Source organism: Perna viridis, chromosome 7 (assembly GCF_037379345.1).
Source record: "Perna viridis isolate PV_CMFRI_1.1 ecotype Kerala chromosome 7, ASM3737934v1, whole genome shotgun sequence".
Lineage (NCBI taxonomy): Eukaryota > Metazoa > Mollusca > Bivalvia > Mytilida > Mytilidae > Perna > Perna viridis.
This window is the reverse complement of record NC_142451.1, coordinates 23771630-23799581: the sequence shown is the minus strand read 5'-3', so window position 1 is coordinate 23799581 and position 27952 is coordinate 23771630. Positions and strand designations below refer to the sequence as shown.

Sequence of the window (27952 nt, the reverse complement as noted above, 5' to 3'; positions counted from 1 at the left end):
TACGCATAATTGATAAAACTTTGAAGATCTGATAACAATACAAGTCTGACCATATGAAGGTATGTGATACCAAAGGTTATTAAATAGTACTCGTGTTGAAGTCACGCGCTTTAGTTATGCAATACGGCGTATTGCGTAATTTTTATGATGCTTCTTCATTTTTAAAAACAACTATTTTTTTTTTGTTTTTTGTTTCATCATTAATTTTCAATTAAAAGTAACATATGTTAAGTAATGCAGACAAATTAGTTGTCTTACAAATATCATAATAAATGCAAACTTCATTAACACCTGCATACGAAACCTTGTTTCACTTTGCAAATAGAAGAATGAAACAAAAAAAATTAAACTTGAAAAAGGTCAATACAAAACCTTTGAGAGTACAAATAAACATAAAAGATATGAAAAAAAATAATAGATCTAACACCCATAATAATTAATTATGGTATTCCTTGAACAATAATTGATTCATTACTTGTACATGTTAATTTATGAAAAAAATACTGTTAAATACTATAGCAAAAAGCATGCTGACCTAATCTTACATTATCAAGAAAGTAATCAAGTCGGTAGTATTGCAACCAACTATCTAGTTGTGGAAGAATCTACCATTTTAACCAGCAATATGTCATTTACTGTACATTTTCAACTCTTTCGGGTACATGTACGTGAATTAGTTCGAGGTTGACAAATTCCTTAGCTTCTGGGAATGTTCTATGGGTCGTTTATGTGCACATCGTCAAAATGCGTCCTCAAAAGCTTTAAAATTAATGTAGATGGGTGTTAGTCATTCTTGGATGTTGCGTAACACAAACATAATTTACCCTTTCGGAAGCAGGCCAGTTTCTACCAAGGAGGTTAATCTAGGTCATCTTGTATCATCTTCAGTATTACACCTTTAAATATTCCACGATTGTTGAAAAAAAAATAGTAATACTCCATCAGTTTGTGCAGTGTTTATTACCTCCATGTAAAGAAAGTCTGAGTATTATGCCTTTTCCATGGTCATTTTTGGATTGAAATTCCCCTTCCCATATTTTCAAAACAAGAGGTAAATTATGTAGGTTATCTCCTTTAGCGCAACTTTTGCAAAATTTGCATTCCAAAATACTTTGTTTTTTTAGTTGAATTAGGGCTGCCATTTAGTTTTCTCTAGGTGGAGTTCAAGTAACTAGCTCATTATGTTATAGTCAGCGTCCAGTAATAGTGGTTAAATCTAGATTCCCTCTAATTATCATGGATTAAAAATGTTCTACCATCGATTATTTATTTCCTTAATTACGTTAGTGTTTCCCCCATATGCTTTTCGCTTTTGAGGATTGATAGTAACCATTCCAAGTCAGAGCCTTTGTAATTTTGAAATGTTTCCAGACGTTGCATTTATTTCATCGGCGGATGTTTCTTGAATAGCAAATGACGCCTACTCTTCTTTCAAAAAATATTTTCCGCCGTTTCTATTAAACAAAGGGTATTGGGAGATATCCAATCCTCTTCGTCAGTACACGTTTTGCTTTTACGTTTCCCAGAGGTGTTCATTGTTGCTTTCTTCTTCCATATGTTCCAGAACATTTATTTTTTCATTTATCCTGGACATAATATTTGATTCGCAATTGGGTGGGTGTTCTAGAAAAACAGAGGACGTTTACCCTACTGATGCACCTGGTCCATGCCCCAAGTTATAAGTGGAGACCAAGTTGCTCGCTCACTTTTGTTTTTCTTTCTAGGTGTTACGTTTGTTCTTACATAACTAGTCTTTAATTCTTGGAATACATTCTATTGATTTCTGCTCGAAAATTGGTTCCTTTAATAAATTGTTCTGTTCTAGAACGAACATTTCAAATTGTTGGCACTTATAACTTGTAAGTGAATCATTTTGTTCTGATTTATTTGTAGGCTAGAAGGTTTAGGTATATTTGGCATTGCAAAAAGAAGTGGTCAAAATTGACATCTACTCCAGGCTTTCTAAGGAGTTAGATCTTTAAAATTAACTAGCTTGTAAAAGTATTTAGCTTCACGTTACGAAGGCTAAGAAATTTGTCGGGCCTGAAATTAGTTTTTAAACTGGGTATTGTAGAGGCATCATTTTGAGTAGCGGTCTTGAAATAAAGAAAAACGAAAGTAAAACATGATCTTCATAAACTCATAATAATTTACGTTTATTTGTTATTTAGAAGCATATACAGTCTGCTGAAAGCAATTTCAGCTTATCCTTTGGGTGTTACACATTTGAGACAAATCATATACATTGTAAAATGTAATTAACACTTTATAAAAGTAATAGTTCTTGATTACTACGTATTCAAGAAGGCGATCAATGTAAAGATTTCTTTAAAATAAAGATCTGTATACAAAAAGACTGTATAATTATATAGATAGCAGTGATTTACCAAATGTTCCCAGTGTAATTTTTTTCGATAATTTTTGTGAAATAAATTCGGTAATTTCCGCAAAAACCGTCACAACACAAATATCAATCCGCCGTTCACAAAATTTTAAATTTAATTAGAAAATAACAGTGAGTAATGCAGGAAATCTACATAATAAATAAGATAATCAATTGATTATCGTGAATAACCAAAATAGGATCATTCGTGCAAAGAACGCATTAAGATTTAACTCATGCACTGGTTAAATCTATGCGTTCTTCGGCACTTGTGATCCCATTTTTGAGTTATTCACTCTTTTCAATTACTAAACCTATTAGTAACATGAATATAGGATGCATGTAAACCCACAAAGCAGCGTTTGTTTTGTGTGGGAACTATGAAATTTCTTAATCTTATATCACCCCTACCAGAGGTAGCGGCTATACTGTACATGTATATGGATTGGAACATCTAGAAATTCGAAAAAGACAAGCCTATATGTTTCATTGCATAAACAAGTGCTACTTTTTTACCTTTATGGCTTGACTTCTAAGGCCATGAAAATAGTAGTCTTGACTCCTGTTACGAGCAAGAAAATAATAGGGTAGGGAGGTATAGTACATGAGCTTGGAGCGTCCACCGTGCACCTCACTCATCAACTTCGTGGTGATTTTTAGGTACCTTTGTATCTCCAATTACTGAATTAATTTGTCGACAAAGAATATTCTCGTATTTGTTTCAGTATAAGCCTGAATTTGTACCCCACTGGGTCAAAAAGCAAAGATTTTTATGACTCAATTGTTTGAGAGTCTAAGCCTTCCTGGGATAATATGTGTACGCAAACTAAACAAATTTTAGTGCTATCATATAGCTCAATGTCTCAGCTTTATAATGATACCATTAAAATTGCGGTAACACTTAGGGTTTTAGGGTAAAATAAAAAAAATAATCCCAACCCTGTTGAAAATCGCTTAAATTGACATATTTTTCAATGTCAAAACTCGTATTTATGTATTAATGCTTCAGCAAAAAATGGCTTGTTTGGTATTTTCTGTGTAGTATTATTACAATTTATACTTCTGGGGTTCTTTTGATGAATTTTGGCAATGGTCGAAGTCAGTATTTATCAACAAATGCAAAAAAATGGGATTTTCGATTTTTCGGTCAAAAGTTACATTAATTCGACTCTACAAGTTGTTATTCAACTAAAACGTCTCATATTTGGTATCATTCGATAGATAATTTAATTTTCTACATTAATAAACCAAAAAAAACTAATTTTCAAGTAAGGATTTCCAAAAAAATGTTAAAAATCTCAGCATCAAACAGAAGTCTCATTCATAGCATACTGACACTGTAGAACTCATATTTCAGGTTCATAATTAGGATAATGATGTTCCCAACATATCTGATAAAATCAGGTGCTTAGATTTTTTCTTTGTCGGTGACAATTACTATAAAATCGGAAAAATAGGAATATTCAGAATTTCAGAATTGTCTTCTATATTACCCGTTATTTCCCTTTTGTCAGAATAACGTAGTTTAAACAAGCTTTAGTATGATATGTTGGGAACATCATTATCTTAATCATGAATGCCTGAAATATGAGTTCTTCAGTGTCAGTATGTTGTGAATGAGAATTCTATTTGATACTGAGACCAGTTTTTTAGGAGTAGGGGTAATATTTATAACATTTTTTGAAAATTCTTTATTGAAAATTAGTTTCTTTTGTTTTAATTTTGTGATAAATTAAATTATCTATCGAATGATACCAAATTCGAAACGTTTTAGTCGAGTAATAACTTGTAGAGTCGAATTTATGTGACTTTTGACCGAAAAATCGAAAATCCCATTTTATGCATTTTTTGATAAATTCTGATTACGAAAATCGCAAGAATTCATCAAAAAGAATCCCAGAAGTATAAATTGTGATAATGCTAGATAAAAAAAAATACCAAATAAGCCATTTTTACTGAAGCATCAATACTCTAGGGGTTTTGATATTGAAAAATATGTCAATTTAAGGATTTTTCGGCGGGGTAGGGATACATTTTTTCAATTTGATCCCAAAATCTAAGTTTTACTGCATCTTTATTGATACCATTGTAAATCTGATACATTGGGCTACATGATGATATATACTTATATGTCAGTTTACTTCGTTTTGTAAAAGGAAAAAGTCCGTAAAGTAAAAAGAAACGTAAAAAATTGATTTTTGCCTCAACGAGGTATAAAATGTAGCCAAAAAATACAAAAATACTTCGGTTTACTTTTTTCAGAAAGACAAAAAAGACTCGTAAAAGGAGGTATAAGAGTACATAGTAGTATGGAAATTATTTTGATTTTCAAAAAAAACATTTCACATTTGTACATTGAGTAAATGGGGAAATAATTTAGACTATAACAGTGCTTGTTCCAAAATGGCCATAAAAATTATGAGTAGGTACCATCAGAAAACAGACATATTGTTTGGTTTGCCTGATTTGAAAGAGTAATCAAAGGAACCAAGGTTATAGCGGTAATCAAAAGAATATAATCCAGGGACAAAGACCAGACATGGAAAACAGACACATACAACAAAAAACATAAAGTAACTAAAATCATACATACAAAGTAACAAAAGTAAATGAGCAACTCGGACTAAAAACTGGGAGCATGGACCAGGTGCACCGGTAGGGTAAGCGTCCTCTGCTTTTCTAGAAACACCCGCCGAGTTGCTCATAAAAAGTCAAGTCCGGGGTAGGCAAACGAGGAAAGGCAAACTATGACCCGTTGAAAAAAAATGGAATGCGAAGGTTAACAAAATACGTTCTTCGAAAGCTGAAATTAATGGACTATACTGACTATTGTTACTTTGACCATCATTTTTGCCTGTATGACATGTGCTTCTGATGATTGCTTCAGGCTAGATAAGATCAAGTCCAGTTTCATTATTACACTTAGTTCTCCTCTAAACGCCTTTTTGTCTTTTGAAACACATCCACTGAATTGAACAAGTACAGCGGTCACTTAACAGCTATGGTGGACGTTTAAGAAAAGCATTGACAATTGTGTAATCACTTCATTTACTTAAATTTTAGTTGTAGTTTTTGACACTTTGTGTTCTATCCAATGTCCGTGTCTGTGTTCCTAACTTAGCACTTTAACCATGACATCTTTAATTTTACCGAACAGCATTGGACTGAGTAGTAACAAATAAAATAAATGACTCGGAACGTATATTAGTAGAAGGAACTTAAAGCTTTCAAATCTATGCACTATCCGTCAGAATTGATATTTGCTCCAAGATTTCTAGGGACTTCTATTTTTAAAATTAACAACCCTGTAAGAATATCTGGCTTCACGTTACACATGCTTAGAATTTGGTAGGGTCTCAAATCATTTTTTAAACTTGGTATTGTAGTGGCATGTTGTTTAAAAATGTTTTCTTTTTACGAAAAACAGGGCAAAAATATAAGTATATAGGAATATATATTTGGTAGGAATTGCCCCTACCTCATTCCAAAACTGCTTCTAATCATCTAATTGACAGTACATTCTTCAAAAGTGGTTGACTTATATTTTTATTTATTAAAAAAAAGCGTCCATTTCTCTCTTATCTCTGCCTCCGTCAGTCATGGCGGAAACATCATGGACACTGACAAACCGAGTTTCTGAACTATTGGCTATTGTAAAGATATCAGCAGAAACGTGTGGGTAAATTCATTCAAACGCTTTATTTATTTGGTCAAAAACGACAATTTTATTAGAAAATACATAAACAACAACAATATAACACACATATAGAGATCACTAACAATGTCATCGTAAAATGTTCATAGTATTTCTGAAAGACTACGTTTTTCTTCTATCTCTCTTGAACATAATCTTTTCCAATCCCATCATTGGTGACTCAAATGCTAAACTTGCTACAAAGGCTCCCATGTAAGCCAACACTAAGTTTCCTAGAAATTCGTATATCTAAAAAGCAAAGAGAAGTGGTTGTTTTGATTGTTAAACATATATTCTCGTCTTGATGTGTTTAGGATTTTGTATATGAATAAAGCAAATTTTGATGTCTCAAGGGGTAACTTTAGAAAATCTTACTTTGAGGAGTAAATTGCCGCTAATGAAATAATGATCTAAATTAACTTAATCGTTGTGCATTCATATCTAACGATAATATAAGTATTAGAACGTATAAAAGTAAATAAAATAACGTCATATTCGTTCAGCCAATCAAAAGACAGATGACTTCGCTGGTGACGCTGGGTTGTATTAGAGAGAAAATTGTGCAAAGAAAATATTACCCGCGCTGCCATGTTTCATTAGAATTAAATAGATAGGAAGTGCAAAATTCGAAGAAAAAATCATACAAAAAGTAATATTGACTAAAAATCGTATAGAAATAAAATGCCAACTCCAGCAACCAAAAGAAATATTATGTTTTGGTTTCAAATAACAAATACATGTTACCATCGACATTCTTTTATTTTATAGATTTCGTCAGCAATGATTCCCAGTTACAATTTATTTTACATTTTTTTTATATCTAAGTATAGTAAATTAATCCAAGAAACGTTTGTATTATTACGAATTCTGTTACACGGTCCATTTAAAAACCAAACCAGGCGGGTGTTATAATGTGGGTGGCAACACATTTTATTCCACCAATGTTTTTCTTCCAATGGACAATACTATGCGTAGCAAATTTTTTGTCATTCCCTCCGCGGGACTTGAACTCTTAGTCTAGTTCTAGTTCGAAATGCTTGTATGTGTATATGATGAGTTATTTCCGTTACCCTAGGTCAACCACCTTAAATATACATTTGCACTAGTTTCGTTCCTATAACTATAACTATAGTTATATAAAAATATGGTGTATGAAAATCATTTAATTGTTCGATGGGTTGTTGAAACAGTGCTTTTAATTTTGACAAAAGTTTTATACACTCTGGGATGATTAAATCACTGGGTGTCGGTTAGTCAGTCAACTCACCATTTCTGAGTCTGTCATATGGATTAATGTTTTACGGTTTGTGGCATAGTGATACATAATGATAGGATGAACCAGATACGCACAATACGTAAGTCTACTCAATGGAACCATGGGCTGCCACGATAACAATGTGTTCACAAAACCTACAATGATAAAACTATATTTTACATATTGAATCAAGCATTTTACAGTTACAGAATCATAAAGGTCATTAAAAAACATTTTACAGTTAATTTAAGTAGCTGAATCCGATAATGACAAGTCTAGTAATTGGAATTTTTACATCGTTATATTTGGAACGAGGAATGATGTATTTCAGGATTACAACCATCGAAAAACTTGAATTGTGATTTCTACTAAGATCATCAAATGCAAGAAAAGAGACTTTTTTTAAAGAAATTTAGATTAAAATCAAAATTTATTTGTTACCCCCATAACCGTTGGCACAAGCGAAGACAACCCATGCCACACAACCTCCCCATACTGTTCTAAAAACTGTATTGTATAGAGATGCAATTTCAAGTGCCGGACGACTGTTGCTCACATCATTGTATGGTCCATATAACACCGTTAAGGCTAGAATCGTGGCAATGAGCCATCCAAGAAGATAAATAAACTGAAATAAAAAGAACATGCAACTAATGTTGTAAACTGTATAATCAGACTGATGAAATTTTCATATAGTGCCAATGCGTTAATCAAATGTTTTAATGAAATCACAATATTTAAAAAAATAATTCAGCGTCAACTTAGAATTTCGTTTCCGTAATAACAGAAAATATAATGTCTTAAATATTGAGCATACAGGTTTATCAAAGTCTACTTTGACATCTAACAAATCGTTTTGTCATCTGAAGATTTCAGTTACGCCAAGTTTTTCCATGTATTAACTTCAAAAATATGTACAAAAATTCTGACGGCACTCTATATGTACGAAACGGCGAATAGATCAACAGTTGAAATTACCAAGGTTTGAACATGGTATGATAAATGTTGTCGGAACTATATATATTGTGAACCTTACCAGAATGTTGATGATACTTAGAAATTCTTACCTTATTCATGCGATGGTTGCATTGTGTTTTGTATAAAAGATAGCCAGTATACATCCCAACAAGATATGGACCCATTCTATAATATGGCCTCGTATATATCTTACCGTCATCCAAACCCCTGGATAAATATATCAATGTAAAAAAATAAAAATGACTTCTTACCAGGGTAAAACATACGCTAAAATGTCAAATTTCGGTATCTTGTACATTTTGTATATTTCAGTATGACCAAACAAAACCACAAATAAAATAAACACACACATGAATAGATTTTGAGGTAAAATCCAAAACATCATCGTTTAACAAGGTTCATTGTATTTATTTCATCAACACCCTCTAAAAATACATGTACCTACAACAAGTATGAGGTTGGAAAAAATGTGACGGACAGAAAAAGCGTAAATCTATTCTTCATAAAATTTCTTAACTTAAGTTTCAATAAACGCTTGAGTCGTATACTTAAAATGTCTTCCGTTTTCAACATTACTGGTATTAAAAATCAAATGTTTAAACATATACATGTACAATCATCAAAAATCAATGTAACACAAACTACAATGAAATAAAAAAAAACAAAATAAAGACAATAACAAACAAACAAAACATGAACACACAAAAAATGAACTTGTAATGTAGGAAAAAACAAAATCTCACCCATCAAAGAAAGACATTGATAGATTCCATTTTGTTGACATAACCCCAGTAGCTGTCCAAGTACCTATCAAGAAGGCAAGTATAACTGCAACTCCAGCAGCATGAGAACTGTAATAATTGAATCTCCAATGAGTTTTTATTGCATTGATTTAGATTTTGCATGATATGACATCTAAGGGGTTTGCTTCCGCGTCTATTGAATAAACATTTTTTTCATGATATGCCAAGTACCCGCGCTACAGGCATATCCCCTACCGTTTAACACTATTTTTCTTAAACTTGAAATCTTTGTGATACGCCCTTGAATTTTTGGAAGATTGCGTCTGTGTCGCTTTTTGTTTCGGCGGTTTTCTGCATTTCACACCGTTTGTGCAGTTTCTGCACCCATCTTTCTCTTCCTCTTTTTAAAAAAATGTGGTTATGGTATTTCTTTGTTTAAACTTATGTGTTTTGTTTCTGTAATGGACTTTCTCTGTTTCTTAATGTCTTAAACTGTTATGATTTCGCTGGCGAATTGTTACCAATTTTCGCATTTGATATAATTGGTGTTAATTTAAATATTATATTTTTTTTTTGTTCATTGTATAATTGTAGTCCATAGGCTGGGAGGGTCCACCGTGCACCCCTCCCCCCATCAACTACATGGTGATTTTTAGGTACCTTTATACTCCCATTACGGAATCAATTTGTCTTCAAAGAATATTCTCGGATTCTTTTTCAGTATAAGCCTATGTTTGTATCCCACTGGGTCAAAAAGCCAAGATTTGTTGTGATTCCATTGTTTGACCGTCTAAGCCTTCCTGTGATAGCATATGTGAGCAAACTAAACATATTGAGATATTATCATGTAGCCCATTGTCCAAGCTTTTACATGGTACCTATACAATTGCAGTAACACTTACAGTTAATGGGTAAAATGAATAAAATGTACCCCTACCCCGAAGAAAAATCGCTAAAATTTTTCAATGTCAAAACCCCTGAAATGTTTTTGCTTCGGTAATAAATGGCTCATTTGGTATTTCATGTTTATTATTATCATAGTATATACCTCTGGGGTTCTTTTGATGAATTTTGCTGATTTTCGTAGTCAGAATTCATCCAAAAATGCAAAAAAGGGATTTTCGAATTTTCCGATAAAAAGTCAGATAAATTCTACTCTAAAAGTTATTGCTCAAATCAAGCGTCTCAAAACGCTTAAATGGCCTGGAATACGTTAAAGTATTCATTACCATGGCACATTACAAAGGTAAGATACTCCATGAATGTGTCTGAATACACAAAAGCTTGTTTGAAGTTGGGTACTTGAAAAACAATACCCATTACAGGTGAGATGGAAGGAAATATGAAATTCCCAAAAATAACCCATTTTATGAAAAATTCGTTATTGTCAGCTTCAAACTGAAAAATACGCGCGTGAGAAAATATGTTTAATACATAGTTACATAAAACACAAGTACCAACATGTCTTTTTTGCATCGATTATCACTAAAAATTAACATCTTGGTCCATGTTGAGGTATTCTTCTCATGGGTAGGGGTTGCAATTTTTCACCTAATTGATCTTGAAAAAGTTCGAATATTTATTTCTTGGGCCCATTAGACGACTATGACATTATATAATTGTATTTCAATGTACAAAAGCTTGTTTGAAGTGCGGTTTTTGAAACATATTGCCAATTAGAGGTGAAATTGAAGAAAATATTAAATTCCGAAAATTCCTCTTTTTATGAAAAACTCATAATTGTCATATTGAAACTGAAAAAAAATCGCGCCTGAAATGAAAAGATATGTTAGATACATCGCTAATCAAAACAAAAGAACCCAACATATCTATATTACACCTTTTATTTGACTCTATATTAATGTGCTGTATCACACAAAAGCTAGTTTAAACTACGGTATTCTGATAAATAGACAATAACGGGTGAAATAGAAGAAAATTCTGAAATTCTGAAAATTCCCATTTTCCCGATTTTATAGTAATTGTCACCCTAAAAGGAAAAACTAAGTACCTGAATTGATCAAGTATGTTTTGTACATCTTTATCGTTATTATGAATGCTTAAAATATGAGTTCTACACTGTCGGTATGCTGTAAATGAGAATTCTGTTTGATACTGTGACCAGTTTTCTAGGAGTAGGGGTAATATTTTTACCATTTTTTTAATTCCTTCTTGAAAATTAGTTTTTCGTGGTGTATTTATGTAGAAATTAAAAATGTTCTATCATAACAAAACCAAATTTGAGGCGTTTAAGTTTTGCAATAACTTGTAGAGTAGAATTTATCTGACAAAAAATCCCATTTTATGCAATTTTAGATAAATTCTGACCACGAAAATCGCCACGGTTTATCAAAGAACTCTAGAAACATAAATTGTGATTATACTAAACAGAAAATACCAAATAAACCGTTTTTATACTGAAGTATAAAGTTATACTCTAGAGGGTTTTGACATTGAAAAATGTCAATTTAAGTGATTTTTCGGCGGGGTAAGGGTATATTTTATTCATTTTACTCCAAAACCCTATATGTTACCGCAACTGTATTGGTACCAATGTAAACCTAAGACATTGGGCTACATGATAAGACATACATATGTAAGTTTACTTCGTTTTTAAGAAAGAAGTTCGTAGAATCAAAATACTCATAAAATGGATGTTTGCCTCAACGAGGTATAAAACGTAGCCGAAAAAAAACCAAAAATGTTTCAGTGAATTTTTTAGCGACAAAAATATTATTAAATGGGAGGTAAAAGGGTGTGCACGAATGGGGGGGGGGGGTATCTCAGCCCACGTACTATTTTTCATCTTTTTGTGAGGGATGGAGAAATCAAAAGTATAAACGACAATTCATTACAAGCTTGATATATAATGATAATTTAAAAGAGTGTATGTATAGTGAATTTGTTTGCCTGAAATAAAATTTGAAATACTAAAACGAATTCTTGATTTGTTATTAGTTTGATTTATTATACATGTACCATACTTTTAAACCTTGTATCAAATGTTGTAGTTTACTTACTAAAACAATGGTAATATAATCAGAGGACTTATTACAAAGAACTGCATGTCATTAGCGAGGTACCAAGCCCATCCAAAGCACTGAAATATAGTTAAATCAAATATTACGTTCTTACGATTTCAATAAAAATTAGAGGAAATGTGTCCGTATCCATGGCATACCGTCGTTAACATTTTTGTAAACTTTATTGATAACGCTCATTAGACACATAATGTGTGTAACAGGAGAGTGTACACAGGGAAATGTGCCACACATATGAATCGTATGGTTTGCACCATATGATTATCATATGAATCGAGCACCATATGATTATTATATGAATTGAGCAACATATGATATTCATATGATTTACTATGCATATTATAATCATATGATTTTATATAAATATGATAATTGCATGATTATCATATGATAATCATGTGTTTTTCACAAACATATGATTGTCATATGTTTTCAAGCAAAAATTAACATATGATAATCATATGATAATAATATGACTATCATATGTTAGATATCATATGATTTTCATATGATTACTATTAAAACATTTAATATGTTTTCAACGAGAGGAAGTTTCTCATGCTTATCTCGTTGAGCGGCTTTGCCGCAAGACGAGATGAGCATGAGAAACTCCCGCGAGTTGAAAAAAATATTTAATAATCTGTTTATCGCCGTTTTGCTGAAATGTAAGGTATTAGTTTTCTTTTATTTTAGTTTCCTGACCTAAATATGTAAGTTTTATAAGCGCTGCATTTCCTTTAGGGCCTATTTTTCGGTGACGCGGTACATGACGTCACGTGTGTTGGGCAGCTGTGATGCACATCATTCGAAAAAAAAAATCGGTTAACTATGACGGTCGTGTTTAAAATTTGTGAAATATTTTTGGGATTTATTCATTTCAATCGGGTAAGTTACTGTATTTAATCATTTTCCATTGTAGACTAGAAAATATTGCAACAAGTTAGCCATTATTTCATACGCAGTAAACAAACAGACGGTTATTTGGGTCGTCAAATATTCCTACGCAGTTGCTTGTATATCACGCGAGGACATAGAAACTGGCGATAATTTTCATTCTCACTCGACTGGCGTGAGATTGAAAATTATTGTATAGCAAGATCAAAGGGATTTTAAACAAAATAGCAATAACTTATCAAATAATATCCGATTTGTGGTAATATTTTCTAGTCTACAATGGAAAACGATAAAATACAGTAACTTATCCGATTAGAATGAATAAATCCCAAAATTAATTCACAAATTTTTAACGCGACCGACATAATTAACCGATTTTTTTCAAATGACGTGTGTCACAGCTGCACAACATACGTGACGTCACGCAGTACGTCGCCGGAAAATAGTCCCTAAAGAAAACTCTGCAGCGCTAATAAAAGTTTCATATTTAGGTCAGGAAAAATAAAAAATAAAAGAAAACTAATACTTTACACTTCAGTAAAACAGCGATAAACAGATTATTAAATATTTTTTCAACTCGCGGGAGTTTCTCATGCTCATCTCGTCTCGCGCTCGACGAAATAAGCATGAGAAACTCCCTCTCGTTGAAAAAAATATTAAATAATCTAATATTACATAAATAACCGAGCACCATATGATTATCATATGTCACAGTGGCACATTTGACTGTGTAGGTGTGGCACTCAGTATGCAAACTAAATTATAAATGATACTAATGATTTAGTAACAAATATTTTTGAAAGATTTCCCGAACTTTCCACTCAAACTTTAATCATATCAAATCAAGGGGGTGCCGATATTTTTTTGTGAACAGAACATTGATGTCATATTGGGCAGAGTAGAGGATACAAGGTACAACAACCCATCAAGCTGATTCAAAAGCTTATTACCAAATTGTCTTACTATGAAGAGTTGTCGTGTGTCGTGTTACCAAAATTCTAAAACCGTATAAAATATAAAATCTTTTGAACAAACATAAGGCGGAAGTTCAATTTTTTTTCATATGCAAGCGTCGTATAATAGTCTATAATGTTTACCCTCAATATATTCACTGGAGCTCGAAATAAAAAAGACTACAGAAACAGCCTGTTCTGCATCTTTTTTTGGACCTACATTTTGTACATATCGAATTTGACAATAGTGATCACATCAGAACTAAAATTTATCATAAAAGGGATTGCTTTTAATATCATAATTTGTCCATACCTGTGCAGCAATATTCCTTCATTTCCTGAATATGGTGTTTATATTTTAAAATTGATTCGCTACGCTAGAGCGAGTACTTCCTACTCTGATTTCCTGAACGCCGTAAATATCTGCGTAACAGACTCCCGATTCAGGGGTATGCGGAAATGCGTCTTAAAAGAATTCTTTTTTAGATATCAGTCCTTGATTGAAAAAATAATCAGTTTTTTTCTAAAATAACGATTAATGATTGTTTTTTTTTTTTTTTTTTTTTTTTTGTAAATGTTCTTTGTGCTGATGTGACCGCCGATTTACCGATGATGACAATAGAATGCAAATGCGTTTCCATCACCACTGGTATAGTCATGCCGCAATGGAAGAAGGAGGTTAAGCGCGTTGTCAAACCTAGATTCAAACCACCATTTCGTTTGAAGTTCCTGTACCATGTCAGAACCACTGCGATACCAGCTGCCCTAGTGGTGTAATATCTATTTTGACAGATTAATTTTGGACTTGACATGATTATGAAACGGATTAGTGTTCGGTAATTTTGTTGTTACCCTTATTTACCCATTTACCAAAGTAAATGTTTATTAAATTTAATGTAAATCTTACCGTTTTATTTAGATCATCAACAAAATTGTTGATATAAAAGAAGTTGTAATACCAGCTGTTTTTACAGTGATTGGGTTCCACGCCATCCTCCGGCCAAACTGGTCCACTTCCGGTATATGGAAACAATGCCACGTAAACCATTAAAACTAACATGTATGGTGGTGTAAGTCTGTAAATTGATAGGATAGAATATCATAACATGTGAGAAGTCCCATGACTTATATCATATCAGAGATTATCAACAAATGGTTAATGTTGTCAAAAGTGCTGCAGACAGATTTTAACATGTGCTTTGATTTACCTGCATGTTAGATAATGCCGTTGCCCGAATGATTATGATAGAAGCATTCATTCATTTTATTTTTAATTGATTTTTAACGGAAGATTTACCTCTTTGTTTTTTTGTTTGTTTGATTTTTGCTTGTTTTGTTTGTGTGTTTAATTGTTTGGTTGGATGTTTTTTTTTTTTTTTTTTTTTTTTTTTTTTTTTTTTTTTTTTTTTTTTTTTTGTCATTTTCATTATACAGAAGAGATCAGTTCTGAACTCTCGCAAAACTATCCTAAAACTGTCAGAACAGTTCTACGAAGATTTATAACGGTTCTCGAACAGTTCTAGAACCAGCTTTTACGACAGGTCTAGCAGAGTCGGCTCTACTATTAGAACTGTTCTCGTAGAGCCGCTTCTGCTATCAAAACTCTCAGAAGAACTGGCTCTAGAACTGGTCTATGACACTTTTAGAACTGTCCTAGAGCTGGCTCTTCTGACAGTTCCCCTAAGAGATGAGAATTGTTCTCATCTGTATGTATTTTATTTCATGTTCCTAATTCCTGAAATGACATTTGTTTGAGAAATGACATTGCCTTCATAAGTTTGATAATTCAGAACGAAGCGGAATGGTTGTTCTGTATAAAATCATCATTAAGTTTTACGGTTAGACAGCTTACTGAACTTACATGGGCTACAACATTAAGATAAATACCTCCAGAACCGATGAAAGTAGAATTTTCCCCAGTTTATTTTACCATCGTTTTTCTTCAATTCTTTCATTACTAAGTATGTGAGAAGAATACCACTGTAATAGAGAACTGGAAAACTTTAATACGACTAAACATGTGTCAACAGAAACTTCGAAATGTTACAATTCTAATCCAATTACTCTTTTTGTAGCATAAGTTTTTCGTATAATATGATTGGTTGTTCACTTTTCTATGCCTGTGACGTCATAAGTTCAATGAATATGTTTCAGCTATCGTAAACAAACACAGCTGCAATCCCTTTGATAAAAGATAGGGCCTATGTAAGGGATCGGAACATTTTAACTTATATAACTCTCAGCGGAATAAATTTGCCATTCCGGAAAATGACAAAGTTGACATGCCTAAGGAAAAGTGTAGCAGGATTTGTTTTTCGCTGATCATGTAGTACTTTAATTGCCTAAGAATACCTGACATTCAAAGAGACGAAAAAAGCTATCAAGAGAAAAGATATTTAGACATAAGTCTGATTTCCCATGGGAAAAAATATTTTTTATCTGTTTCTTATTATTCTTCTCCCCCTTCTTATTGTTTCAATTTTTCATCAATAAATTCCGGAAAACATAAGGTTCTCGTGCATTAATATCTAAATACAAATGGATGTCCATATGTAACTAATGAAATACAGAAAACGCTCATACTTGCATGTAACAATATAAATACATGTAAATCGCAGTCGTTTTTATAGAGAGTCTAGAGCATTTGTAGACAGGTTTTAACTATTTAGTTACAAGTATTACAACAAGTATATAGTATGACTGGTACCTGAGAGTAAAGAATGTGTCGACAGAAACAGTAGCATTACCAATGGCCTGGAATGTCCACCGTTTCATCATCTTAGGCATGAAGTCAAATGTATTGTCTGCAAATGCAATAATTATTATAGGGAAACAGTGCTTGATTTTATATCAATATTTTTAATATTATTTTGCCAGTTGTTCTTTCATTTCAAACTTCAAACGATGTGAATTTATTGTGAATTGCTGTTTTTATACCTACTTTTCATAATGTTGGTTATCAACACATTCTTTCAATTTACAATACAGATTTACAATGTATACATTTTACAAATCTACATGTAATAGAACATTCTCATGTGAAAAGTTTATTTCTGTGATTACATGACATTTGCAATAAGTATAAAAATACATCTTTTACATCTATTAATATATTCCTAGCCATGTGTGAAAAATTTACATTTTTTTAAGTAATGACCGTTATGTTTTTGGTCTATGAAGAAATAACCTGAATCACGTGTGCACCACGGGCATATTAAAGTTCAAGGAGTGAATCATTAAAAAAAGGTTTATATTGCAAACTTTGGTCTATGACATGATGGAAAATTTCTTCTATCCAATCAGAAAGCGTGACTAATCATATATGTAGCATGTTTTTGGAATTACTTGTCAGTGACGCGCAATGTACACGCATATTAATAGAGTATCATGGGGATTAAAATTCCACTAAAACGGATGTTTGATATTATCAATGGACATAATTTCAAATCAAATAAGATACAGTTAAACCTGTCAAAACTTAGTCTTTTTTTGGACTTTAAAATTGGTTTGGTTTAGACAGGTATTCAGTTTACAAACGTTCAAAATACTTTGAATTTAAAATGTGTCTGGGTGGACAAGTTCCGGATTTCCGGTTTAAGTTTAGACAGGTTTCATTGTATCCAGCAAAGTAAGAACTGTATGTACGTACCAACGACAGAGAGAATAAAGGCATACGTATGACCAAGTATGACCCAACTCATGGATATAAACCGGATCCCATTAAGGGCTGTTAATGTTCCGGCTCCTTGTTTGGTGCTCCAGATTTTTGTTGCATTGGTGTAAATCGAAAATGACAGCAAAATATTCCCAAGAACACCTGGTTAAAATATGAGGACGAACTCAAGATGATTGTGATTTCATTTGACAATTCAAACATGTATTTAATGTATGTCCATCATTGATCAATATGAAATAAAAAATTTAAAGTATGTACTTTAAGTTATAAGAGACATGTACACATCGGCTATATGTAAGACAGTGAAATAGTAATAGAGTGAGTGTTTATGCGAGTCTTATACCTTACAATAGTAATTAGCCCTATGATACAAATGTGTGTATGGTTTTGTCTAAAAATCATGCAGGGAATGATTTTTAACCCATGTATTTTACCTAATTTAAAATCTCTCCAATGCGATATTAATGGTCCTAAAGGAAGCATGTATTTCTTTTCGACCATTAAAGTCTATTATTCAAGTTATGTCACTAAAGAATGGATGGTAGCAACAAATTCGTACCTGTTGTTGTAGATTCGCTTGTTTGGACGTGTATTTGTCTATTCTGACCAATTAATGGAGTTTTCTCGTTCCCTGCTGCTACCACAAGACCATCTTCAGACAACTGAGACATTTCTTTCCATTTTGGAAGCTGTATCATCATAATATCGTAGATAGTTCCGGCGACCATTATGGCGATGAATAAGGACACCACTGCTCTAAAATAAGTGTTAAATCCGATTTTTACCTATTTTTATAGGAATCGGGTTTTTGACAACTGTTATAAAAGCCTTTATGTTGAAAAGTTCATTTCATGTACTTTAAGGAGGTAGACCTAGAGTAAGGGACACAAGTCTTAAAAATCATGGAACGTTTGTATCCAGCATTTTACATCAATCTTATGTAAGCATCTAATTAACTTGGATTCATTTTCTTCTATTTCAAATGAAAGCTTGAGAGGCTTTTGTGAAATGAATACAATACAAACATATCAATGATTTCATGAGTTATGCCCCTTACCCTAGGTCTACCTCCTTAAGTCATTACATAAAGGACAAAATGAAGAAAAAAAAACATAATCAGAAAACATTAGCTTGAGTGATGAATATAATGTGCTTAGAATGTGAATGACGAAAGTTCGGGTATCGGACGGTTTAGCAAATTATTACTTGTTACATAGTTTATCTCTATTACTGCTAAGTTTGTCGGGATCTTGGAATGTACCATAACACATGTATGATACTTACAGGACAATTTAGCGTTGGTATGTTTTGATGAACATGTGTTTAATGATTATATAGTATTACTTACATGACAAGTTTAGCTCTGGTGTCGTAAGGCTTGTCGGGATGTTTACAGTTAACGAATCCTGCTAGAGAATTATTGGACACGGAAAGCAATGCTGAAAGATGTAAAATAATGGTAGTCTTTCAATGAGGCAAACTTCTTTTTGCTATTATATGTTCATGTAAGATCGGAGTATGGTGTATGATGATAAAGGGATTTCTGTTATGAATGAGTAAAAACAATCATGGTGATTTGAATGGTAAAAATTTCCATACACTTAGCATTTATTGATAAGATACATGTACTATAGTAGTACACGTATAAGAAATATTGGAAACTCTATGGGGAATTGAGACTGTTAAAGCAGGAAATATTCCATAGTGTATGAGAAATTGTGGAAGAATTAGGAAGACAGAACCCTGTGAAAAGGGGTAGTTGAAATATGTTTTTCAACCAAACACATTACAAACGGAATGAACAGTAGGTTTTTTTTATAGAAAAAAAACTACATTCATGCAGCAAAGCAACATAATTGCATACATTTGTATGGCAAACTAAAGAGGAAAATAAAACATAGTGCGCACACTATACAAACAAGTTGGCTAATAACTGATCTATAAGTACCGGAATTAATCAAGTTGCTGGCGTCATGGTCTGTACAGGTTTTAGGTAGACATAAACCAACACTAAAGGATGGTGACTGAAAGCGGAAATACAAAATTAGCTATGCTGATATGAAAAAAAAGCGGACATTCAAACATATTTTGGGAATTAACGGATTTCATCTGCTATTTTTTCTTTAATGAAAATAAATTGTTTTCCTTGTACCCTACCCTTTCTTGAAATTGATATTTAAAGAATGTACTACTCCAATCGTCATTATAACATTATATCACTTTTAGAAAACATCTACTTTTTCATCTTACTGGCATTTGTTCAGAAACGACTTGATACTGTAACAACATGTACAACTTAATTCGGGCGATTCCATAACTCCTTTAATGTAAGTTACCGGAATCACCCGAGATTGGCCGAATGGTACAACAACCCTAAGTATAGAACGGCTCTCTGGTGAAAAAAAAAAACACCATAATATTTACGTGTATGGTTAACTTTGAAATGTTTGCTTTGAAATGAAGAAGCCATAGTACGTGTTTGCATTTTCTCTAGTAAATAGAATACATATACACTGTAGAAGCAATGGACATATCGTCGACACTTAAAATGCCATTTAAATGAAATCGGAGATTAGTAAGAACAAAATAGTAGTTTACCTGTTGAGTTAAGGCATTTACTGGCATATTTGGGATACGAATAGATGTAAGACAGTATTTGCCTTCAACATTGAAGTTTGTTTGGTTGACGACAGTGGCACCATTGACTGCCAAACATTCCTCATAACCACCAGGCCAAATCAACGCTCCACCCAAGACATTAGCTGGAAGCTTCCCCGCAGCATCTATCACTATAAACAAGAATACGTATAGCATTAAACGCTGTTTTCATTGGTGTGAAAGATCTTTACAATCACTAATGAAGTGAAAGTCAATGCATTTCCGTTTACCCCCGACGTGATGTTTTATGAGCAACTGCATGGGTGTTATTGCTATTTCAAATTAAAGATAGTCTGTCTGTCTGTCCCCTCGTTGTCATCAGGTGCGCACAGAAAGAGTTCATGCAAACCTTGTACAGCTGTATACATATGAAATCTGTATATAAGCACAATCTAATTTTTTGCTATCCAGTTATACAGCTACTGCTTGTGTGTCTTTTTATACATCTAATGTAAATCTATTCGCTGGCTTTGCTAGCGTATTGTACCAAACATTACTTATAACAAAACATGAAGATTTTTATTACATGTAACCTTAAACTCGATAATAATGATGAAAAGAGTAAACTTACTTTTTATTGCCCATTTCTTCTTTTCAACCAGGCCTTGAATCACAGCTTTCACGTGATTAATACAGTCCTGTCCTACTGGTAACGACGGGTGTCGGGTCGGTTGTGGTGTAGCCGGTTCAGTTGATGTCGATGGCCCCGGTTCATCTGTCGTTGCATTTACCGTCATCCACTTTTCTGTCGTAGTTGGAAATGAAAACGTTGATGCTTCCGTAGAATTGGAAAACGTCGATGCTGCTATTGTCGTGGTAGAATCGTTAGCCGAAAGAACAATTACCTCGTTTGCCAATAGTTCGTCATTCAAATGATTTAGATTATTAATTTTCGTAATTTTTTGTGCAATACCTGTAAACGTATTCGAATTTTTCTGGATTGCATTGTAGACGTGTGGTAAAGTCCTTACATTTTCGATGACAGAGAAGTATCCTTTTACTGGCTTCGAGCATTGAACGTGACAGCTTACACAGAACAAAACAGTAATAAACAGCAAAAAGTGTTGTAACGACATGACACTTTAATGAACAAAATGAACGGTTTAAACCGGGGTATTTTAGTACAAAAGTCAATAAATGCTGTAAAAGAAACGAGTCAATTGTGCAATGATTTAAATGCACTTATATACATACATAAATCAAACTTCTTTATCTTATGTTTGGATAACATGATATCAGTCATAGTATCATGAATCACTGGACGGTGTGGTGTTAATTGGATGAAATGATCACGGGGTCAAAATTTAGCTCCAGTTAGATTCTGGTCAATAAAAAGGACGCCGACTCTATTTTTACTTCGTCTAACAAACTGATTTTTTCTTTCGAAAATTGAAAACCGAGATATGTGGGGGGGATGGGGTGCGACCGCACCGGTAGCACCCCCTCTTTTGACTACGGCCTTGCATTTTTCTGACTTTTTCCATTCTGTTGTGCAGTTTAAACCGTAAAGTTCAGCTGTATTCTACCAAAGTATCTAGAATGATCTATTTTGTTTGATCAGGGATATAATAGTAGTGAGCCATTGCCCCATCTATAAGTTTGTGTGGGAAAAATCCATGCACACTTTCGAGATCTAGCCATATAACCATCAATTTATTTTCCCAATATTTTTGCCTCTCCCATCAACTTATTCAGCACACTGGTATATCATGCTTTATACACCCTGATAAACCTAGAACGGAGAAAAAATTCTTTTCTTTTAAGCTCAGTCATGATAGAATTATTTAAAGTTCATTCCATTAAGACTAAATTGTCACAGCAATATTCACATAGAATAAACCATAATACATGTATATATAAGGGTAATTATGATGACGAAACGAATAATAATACTGATAATAATAATAATCTGTCAGTACTCTAATAAATACTACATGAGAATGTATGGAAGCACGACTTGTAACTTGTACACAAATCAGTTTGCATGTACAAAAATGTACACTGTTGCTACAATAAACTTATGATTTGGAAGAATTCTAAATTATCCATAATGGTACATCAAAATTATTGTTACTCATGCCATGTGCAAAGAAACATAACTGTATCATCTATAACGGACAAATTTGATTGAATTTTTAATGTAACTGACTCTGATACATTACTGTAATACCACGATCAAAGTTTGGGAATTTGTACATGTATGAATCATACCGTCTGGTTGACTGTCTACGTGTGCGTTTGATAATTGATACTTTGATGGAGTTCTATGGAAGGACATTAATTTGATTTGAGTTGTAATACACCTTCAGTGTCGATTTCTTTTTTGGAAAGGGAAAAGGGGGGCAACATTTACTACTTTAATACCGTGTCATCTTTAACGTCGATTGGTCCGCAGACCGCGATACACATAATCCCACACAAACTAAATTTCTGATTAAGGATTAAATCTTAGTTTGGATTTGAATGTATAGTGAATTCAGTCATAAGGATTGTTTTTTTTTTTTTTTTTTTTTTTTCATTTTCGACCAATTCATGCTTGCAAAACCAACTAATGGACAAATTACGCTAGTACATCAACCGCAAGGCGGTTCATGAAAACCGTAAATTATCCGAAAGTTGGAAAGTATGGAACGCTGTAGCTACACGGATGTTTATGTTGTGCTTAACTTCTTACAGATAAGCTAGCAGAACAAAGTTATGACTTCCTACTACACTACAGTTCTCATTTTAAAAGTTTTATGCTCGACATTATGCCCTCGTGTAATATCTTTGAGAGACCATCTCCACCATGAGAAATAATATGTGTGCACTACATGTATGTCTTAGTTCGATTTTTCGTTTTAATCCGAATTAGCATATTACTACATTAAACATGTAAGCAACTCGACCCGGAAGTTACTAGAAAAGCAGAAACGCTCATTCTACGGGCGCACCTGGTCTGTACTTTTTGGTGGGATTCCGGTGGCTCTTACATGTACATGTACATGCACACTCCTTAGCTTCTGTATGTATTTTGTATTTTTTTTAATTATTCATAGTGCAGGCTGTTTTTCCACTCTTGTTCGATGAGTTAAACGTATCATTTTGCCATAAATATAGTTTAATGATAAATCTACAATTCATATAAATGTACATGAAAATCTGTTGATCTCCCTGAATAGAATTATATATTAAAACACTTCAACGATGTCCTAACAATTGTTGCATTGATTGCAAGTAAGAGCGAGGAAATCATTATTGATCGAAGAACCAGATATTCATTATCCGGGTTAATTTTTGAACCACGAACATACACCAAACACCATGCATAATAAAGAAAATGTTCAAATGGAATATACATGTACATGCATGAGCAACCGGAACCCCACTAAAATAGACGTACAGACCATGTGCGCCGGAAGAATGAGCGATTCTGCCTTTCTAGAGACTAGAAAATGCTGTTAGTATTCTGAACATAAAATAACATTTCCATAAGATTTTTAGCTTTCGGAATTTGAATTATAAATGGCGCTTGAATAAGTACGGATCGTGAAAATTAGATAATACATGTAATAATAATAATTGTAAACATCATAATAATAATAATGGCTTGAGGCCCTTAATTTGAATATACATAAATTATGTATGTATCTTTCGTCGACGTTTACGTTTTTCAAGGTAATAGGTCGAATGTTACGGTCATAGTCATATTACATTTAAACCTTGCATTAACATAGGACTTTCATTGAAAGTTGTGCACTCTTCTAACATACAAAAAAAAATATAACTCATCATAATATTGCAAATATCGATATCAAGGAGTAACCTTTCATCAGCAACATTAGAAGAATTTACTTATTAAGTTCAAAATTCAAAAATTAAGAAATGAAAGTATTACTAACAGTTAAGGAAACTCAGTCAGGTAAAGAAACTGAATGCACAAGTATTTTTATCTCTGATTTGTCACTTCACGACACAAGAATGCACAATGAAAGATAACAGAGCTGGAAAACGATGAAAGTGGATCATTAGTGATATGGATCGTTAAATTATGTATAAATTGACCACAGAAAACGGTAAGCCCTAAAATCATACTATACAAAAATATGATAGCCCTAAAATCATACTATACAAAAATATGATTTTTTTTCAAAATACCTGTGCTTTGTAATTGATTTTATTACTCTAATCTTGAATAATAGGAAATTCACCATTTCTATACTTAGTATACAAATACATTGTAACATTATTATGTTCGACTCCAAGACGCATACGCAAGGCCAGTCCCAGAATTTTCAAACGGGATGGAATTACCCACGACATCGTCCCGATACCACCGATATTAGGCCATTATTTATAGTCAAAATGTTAATTCCTTAGAATTTAGTTTAGATCTTTTAGTTGGAACATTGACGTGCTTATGAAGCAGAAATAAATACTTAAAGTAACAATATCGGGAATGAAATGAAATTTTCACTTGCACGACTAACATTATGTCATTCTATTTTGCATTGAAAGATGTATAAGGGATCGGTCAATATTTACACGTGCCGGCGTGATTCAAAAGTTGATTATTACATAAACATGTCTGTCCAAGATCAGATGTGGTTTTAAAAGTGAGCTATAGTATTACATTTATACACTAAAATCATGCATATAAGTTACAAATTTGATCAGCATTAAAAAACGTCAAAACAATTTCTTTTATATCGTTTGTTATGTTTTCTGTTGTGTTTCTGGAATTATCTAAAAATATAAACCGACCCAAAGTCGTTTACAATCCAATACTCTAACCAACTATTGAAAACAATCCTTAAATGTATACTGGGTTAGCGGTAGTTGGTAGCTCCCGCATCGTAAGTGAATATTATTGCCTTTCTTCAGTTGCTGTGTGCAATTCCCTTGACATTAGATATCTAAATAATTTTTGCAAACGGAAAACCTTTCAAAATAGCAGAATAATAGTTTATTTACATTTACTACAATCGGCCACAATATAGACATATAATTAAGCAACACAGATCGTCCGTTGATTAATCGTAATCACCAATACATGTCAGTCGTCGCGATTCTTATCCACCTCACTAGACGCGGCACGAAAGGTGGGAAGACCATACATGCAACGTCCTCTGTGACCGTCATAAGTTCTATAAAAAACCTATATTTAAACGTAAAATGAAATAATCTTGTCCAATTATTTGATCAAAGCAGAAACATTCATTCAAACTTAGTATTGTCACAACTGGAAACGGAAATAAAGTTCTGACGTTTACACTGAATACCTGGATATGAGTAATTTAGTGAAAGTAAACTTATCAAGAACAATTATGATCTAAAGGGTCTTGAAGGACTACCAAAGCAGGCCTCATCTGTGACTTCAAACAGACTCGAAAACTAAATACCTGAATTCCGCATTTTATTTCATTCATTTGAAATGGAGCATTTTGGAATTTTGGCGGGAAAATCAGTTGCCATGGCAACAATGACTTTTGAATCTTCTCGAAGCATAACAAATTTTAACCACAAAACCAAATTTAATCCAAATCGGAGAATTTTTAAATTTTGGCGAGAAAGTAGGTTTCCATGACAACGGACACCATATCGTTAGATACGCTTAGACACAGCTTCAGGTGGTACCGCATATGTGTATAAAGTTCCGTGAGACTCCGACTGACGCTTTCTGGTTTCTGAGATGTGATCGCATATCTCTAGTAATGCTACGTACATATACACATGTAGGTTTTTTTAAAAATAAAACAAAACCAATGAATGACTATTATTGGCAACAGCCTATGATATTAGCATTGACTGAAACATGATTGGGATCCGATGTGTTGCCTGAATTCGTATAAATACTTACATAATCCACTGTGTTTCTAAGTTAAGTCAAGCAGCAGGCCGTCGTTTATAACAGAAACGTTAACGTAGATGTAGTCAAGTTATCAAATCTTTTTTCACACTTTCAGTTTCTCATACTATAAATTCTAAGTATTACCGCTGTAGATTTTGTGTTTATAACCGTCTACCTCAGTCTAGACATAAACATGAAAAAAATCTTTTTCGAACATTGGTCTTAATTATTTCTTGGATTATGTTGTAACAGTTTTAAAACCAGAGGAAACGACCATTATAGGTAACATAAAATTTCATGACATCGACCTATGCGGCACGGAAAGATCAGAAATTCCTGACCATCTCGACCATCGCAGAATGTCGGCGGCCAAACCCATGTGCAAAGACAGTTAATGTACTTATCACTCGGGAATATAGTTCTGTGTTACCTAAAATAAATAAATACCATTAAAATATCGGAAAAAGCGTGAAACAATTTAATTTCGAAAGTATGGAGATGTTGTCATTAGTGAATCCAATCTGCTATTTGCCAGTTACATCTAAAATAAATCATATATTTAGGATCGGTAAACACATTGTTGTAAGCGTGTTGATATGTACAAATTTAAATTTAAATCGTTTATCGATATTTATGCATCGATTGAAATGAAGCAATTCCAATCAGAAACAACTGTAAATGATATACATCGGAGCTCCGTGAAGTCAAACGAGAATGTCGGAAAGCTGCACGTCGTATGAGGAAAACAATTCTGTTCATCGGCCGATTAATCTATCAAGAGAACTGTTAAAATTTTGTTACTTTGCTATTTCAATAAGAAATATTTCTCGAGCAAAATTACCAAACTAGAAAAATGATTAAAACAGTTTTATCGACTTGCAAACAACTAATGCCAACAAACAAAAAGTCTTGATCTTGCAAAAAAAAAAAGACTTTCTTTATTCTGGAAATTGAAACCATTCGGACGAACCTTTAAGTTAGTTTTTTTTTTACATAATCTTCAGTTATAGTGATAGACTTCAAAATCAAAAGGGATGCTATAACCGTTCTATCGGCAGCTTCTGATGCTATAACCGTTCTATCGGCAGCTTCTATTGAAGAAGTGAGAAAGATGATAGTAAAATCAGCATCAAAATCATGCGAATTAGACCGTATTCACACTTCTAGTACATTTAAGTCGATGGATGACATTTTTTTCGTGGTCTCTGCTTGACATCATTAACTCTCCGCATACAGAGTTAACTGTAAAATATTTCAGTCAAGCAATCTTTAGACAATGAGGTTTTTAAGCACTCTCGTTCAGTATCAATTTTGCCATTTTGTCCACAAGGTTGTCGAAAAAACCGTGGTGACTCGTCTCAAAGTCCATTTACACACAAATTCGTAATACTATGACGTTCACCGACTCGGCCATTAAGTGGGAGTCTGCATTAGTGCGTGTGCATCATGATTTGACATCAACTCGATGTTGGATTTATCGGAAGCATTTGTCACGCGGTTAACCACCCCATTCTACCTAGACGAATAGAATACTCTAGCGGTATTTCTAACTTTGCTCTATCGGTGGTCATCAATGTTTAATTCGTGATACCTAAAAGTGTTGCAGTAGGTTCATTTCACTCAGCCAGCATTCTGTTCAACTTCGGTGTTCCATTCCATTGCATGTTACATGTACATGTGAGATACAGGCTTTATTGTATGTTTTCACATCCCAAGGGAGAAATTTGGAAACGCCACAACATTTTATCATTGCTATGTAGACGACTAGCAGGAATATTTAATCATAGAATCGATATATTCGTGCGCTTATATTGAAGCAGGATTAGACTGCTTATTATATTTGCTGC

At 33.2% G+C, this 27952-nt stretch overlaps 2 protein-coding genes across 2 annotated transcripts in view; one reads left to right on the top strand and one right to left on the bottom strand.

Annotated features, from left to right (window-relative positions):
* Positions 1-6063: 6063 nt before the first annotated feature.
* On the bottom strand, positions 6064-21447 carry LOC148611897 (O-acyltransferase like protein-like). The gene is made up of 15 exons (XM_088592886.1): positions 20847-21447; positions 20216-20406; positions 19566-19641; positions 18966-19056; positions 18177-18373; positions 17591-17758; positions 16649-16745; positions 15829-15921; positions 14849-15017; positions 12074-12153; positions 9054-9161; positions 8400-8517; positions 7774-7960; positions 7345-7487; positions 6064-6326 (listed from the first exon to the last, which is right to left on the bottom strand). Exons 1-15 carry the CDS (start codon positions 21349-21351, stop codon positions 6201-6203), a joined length of 2349 nt encoding a protein of 782 aa, XP_088449012.1. The 5' UTR covers positions 21352-21447; the 3' UTR covers positions 6064-6200.
* A 2843-nt stretch (positions 21448-24290) lies between these two features.
* Positions 24291-27952, top strand: part of LOC148611894 (uncharacterized) — a 49928-nt gene continuing 46266 nt past the window's right edge. Inside the window, exon 1 of the mRNA XM_088592883.1 lies at positions 24291-24330. Coding sequence (XP_088449009.1) covers positions 24306-24330 — 25 coding nt within the window. The 5' untranslated portion in view covers positions 24291-24305. The remainder of the gene's footprint in view (positions 24331-27952) is intronic.

Coding starts and splice junctions, on each gene's coding strand:
- LOC148611897 (XM_088592886.1), bottom strand. CDS start 21,351: ATGTCGTTACAACACTTTTTGCTGTTTATTACTGTTTTGTTCTGTGTA. Junction 20,407..20,846: donor GAAGAAATGGGCAATAAAAA/GTAAGTTTACTC, acceptor TCTTGTTTATAG/TGATAGATGCTGCGGGGAAG. Junction 17,759..18,176: donor AAGCGAATCTACAACAACAG/GTACGAATTTGT, acceptor TATTTTAACCAG/GTGTTCTTGGGAATATTTTG.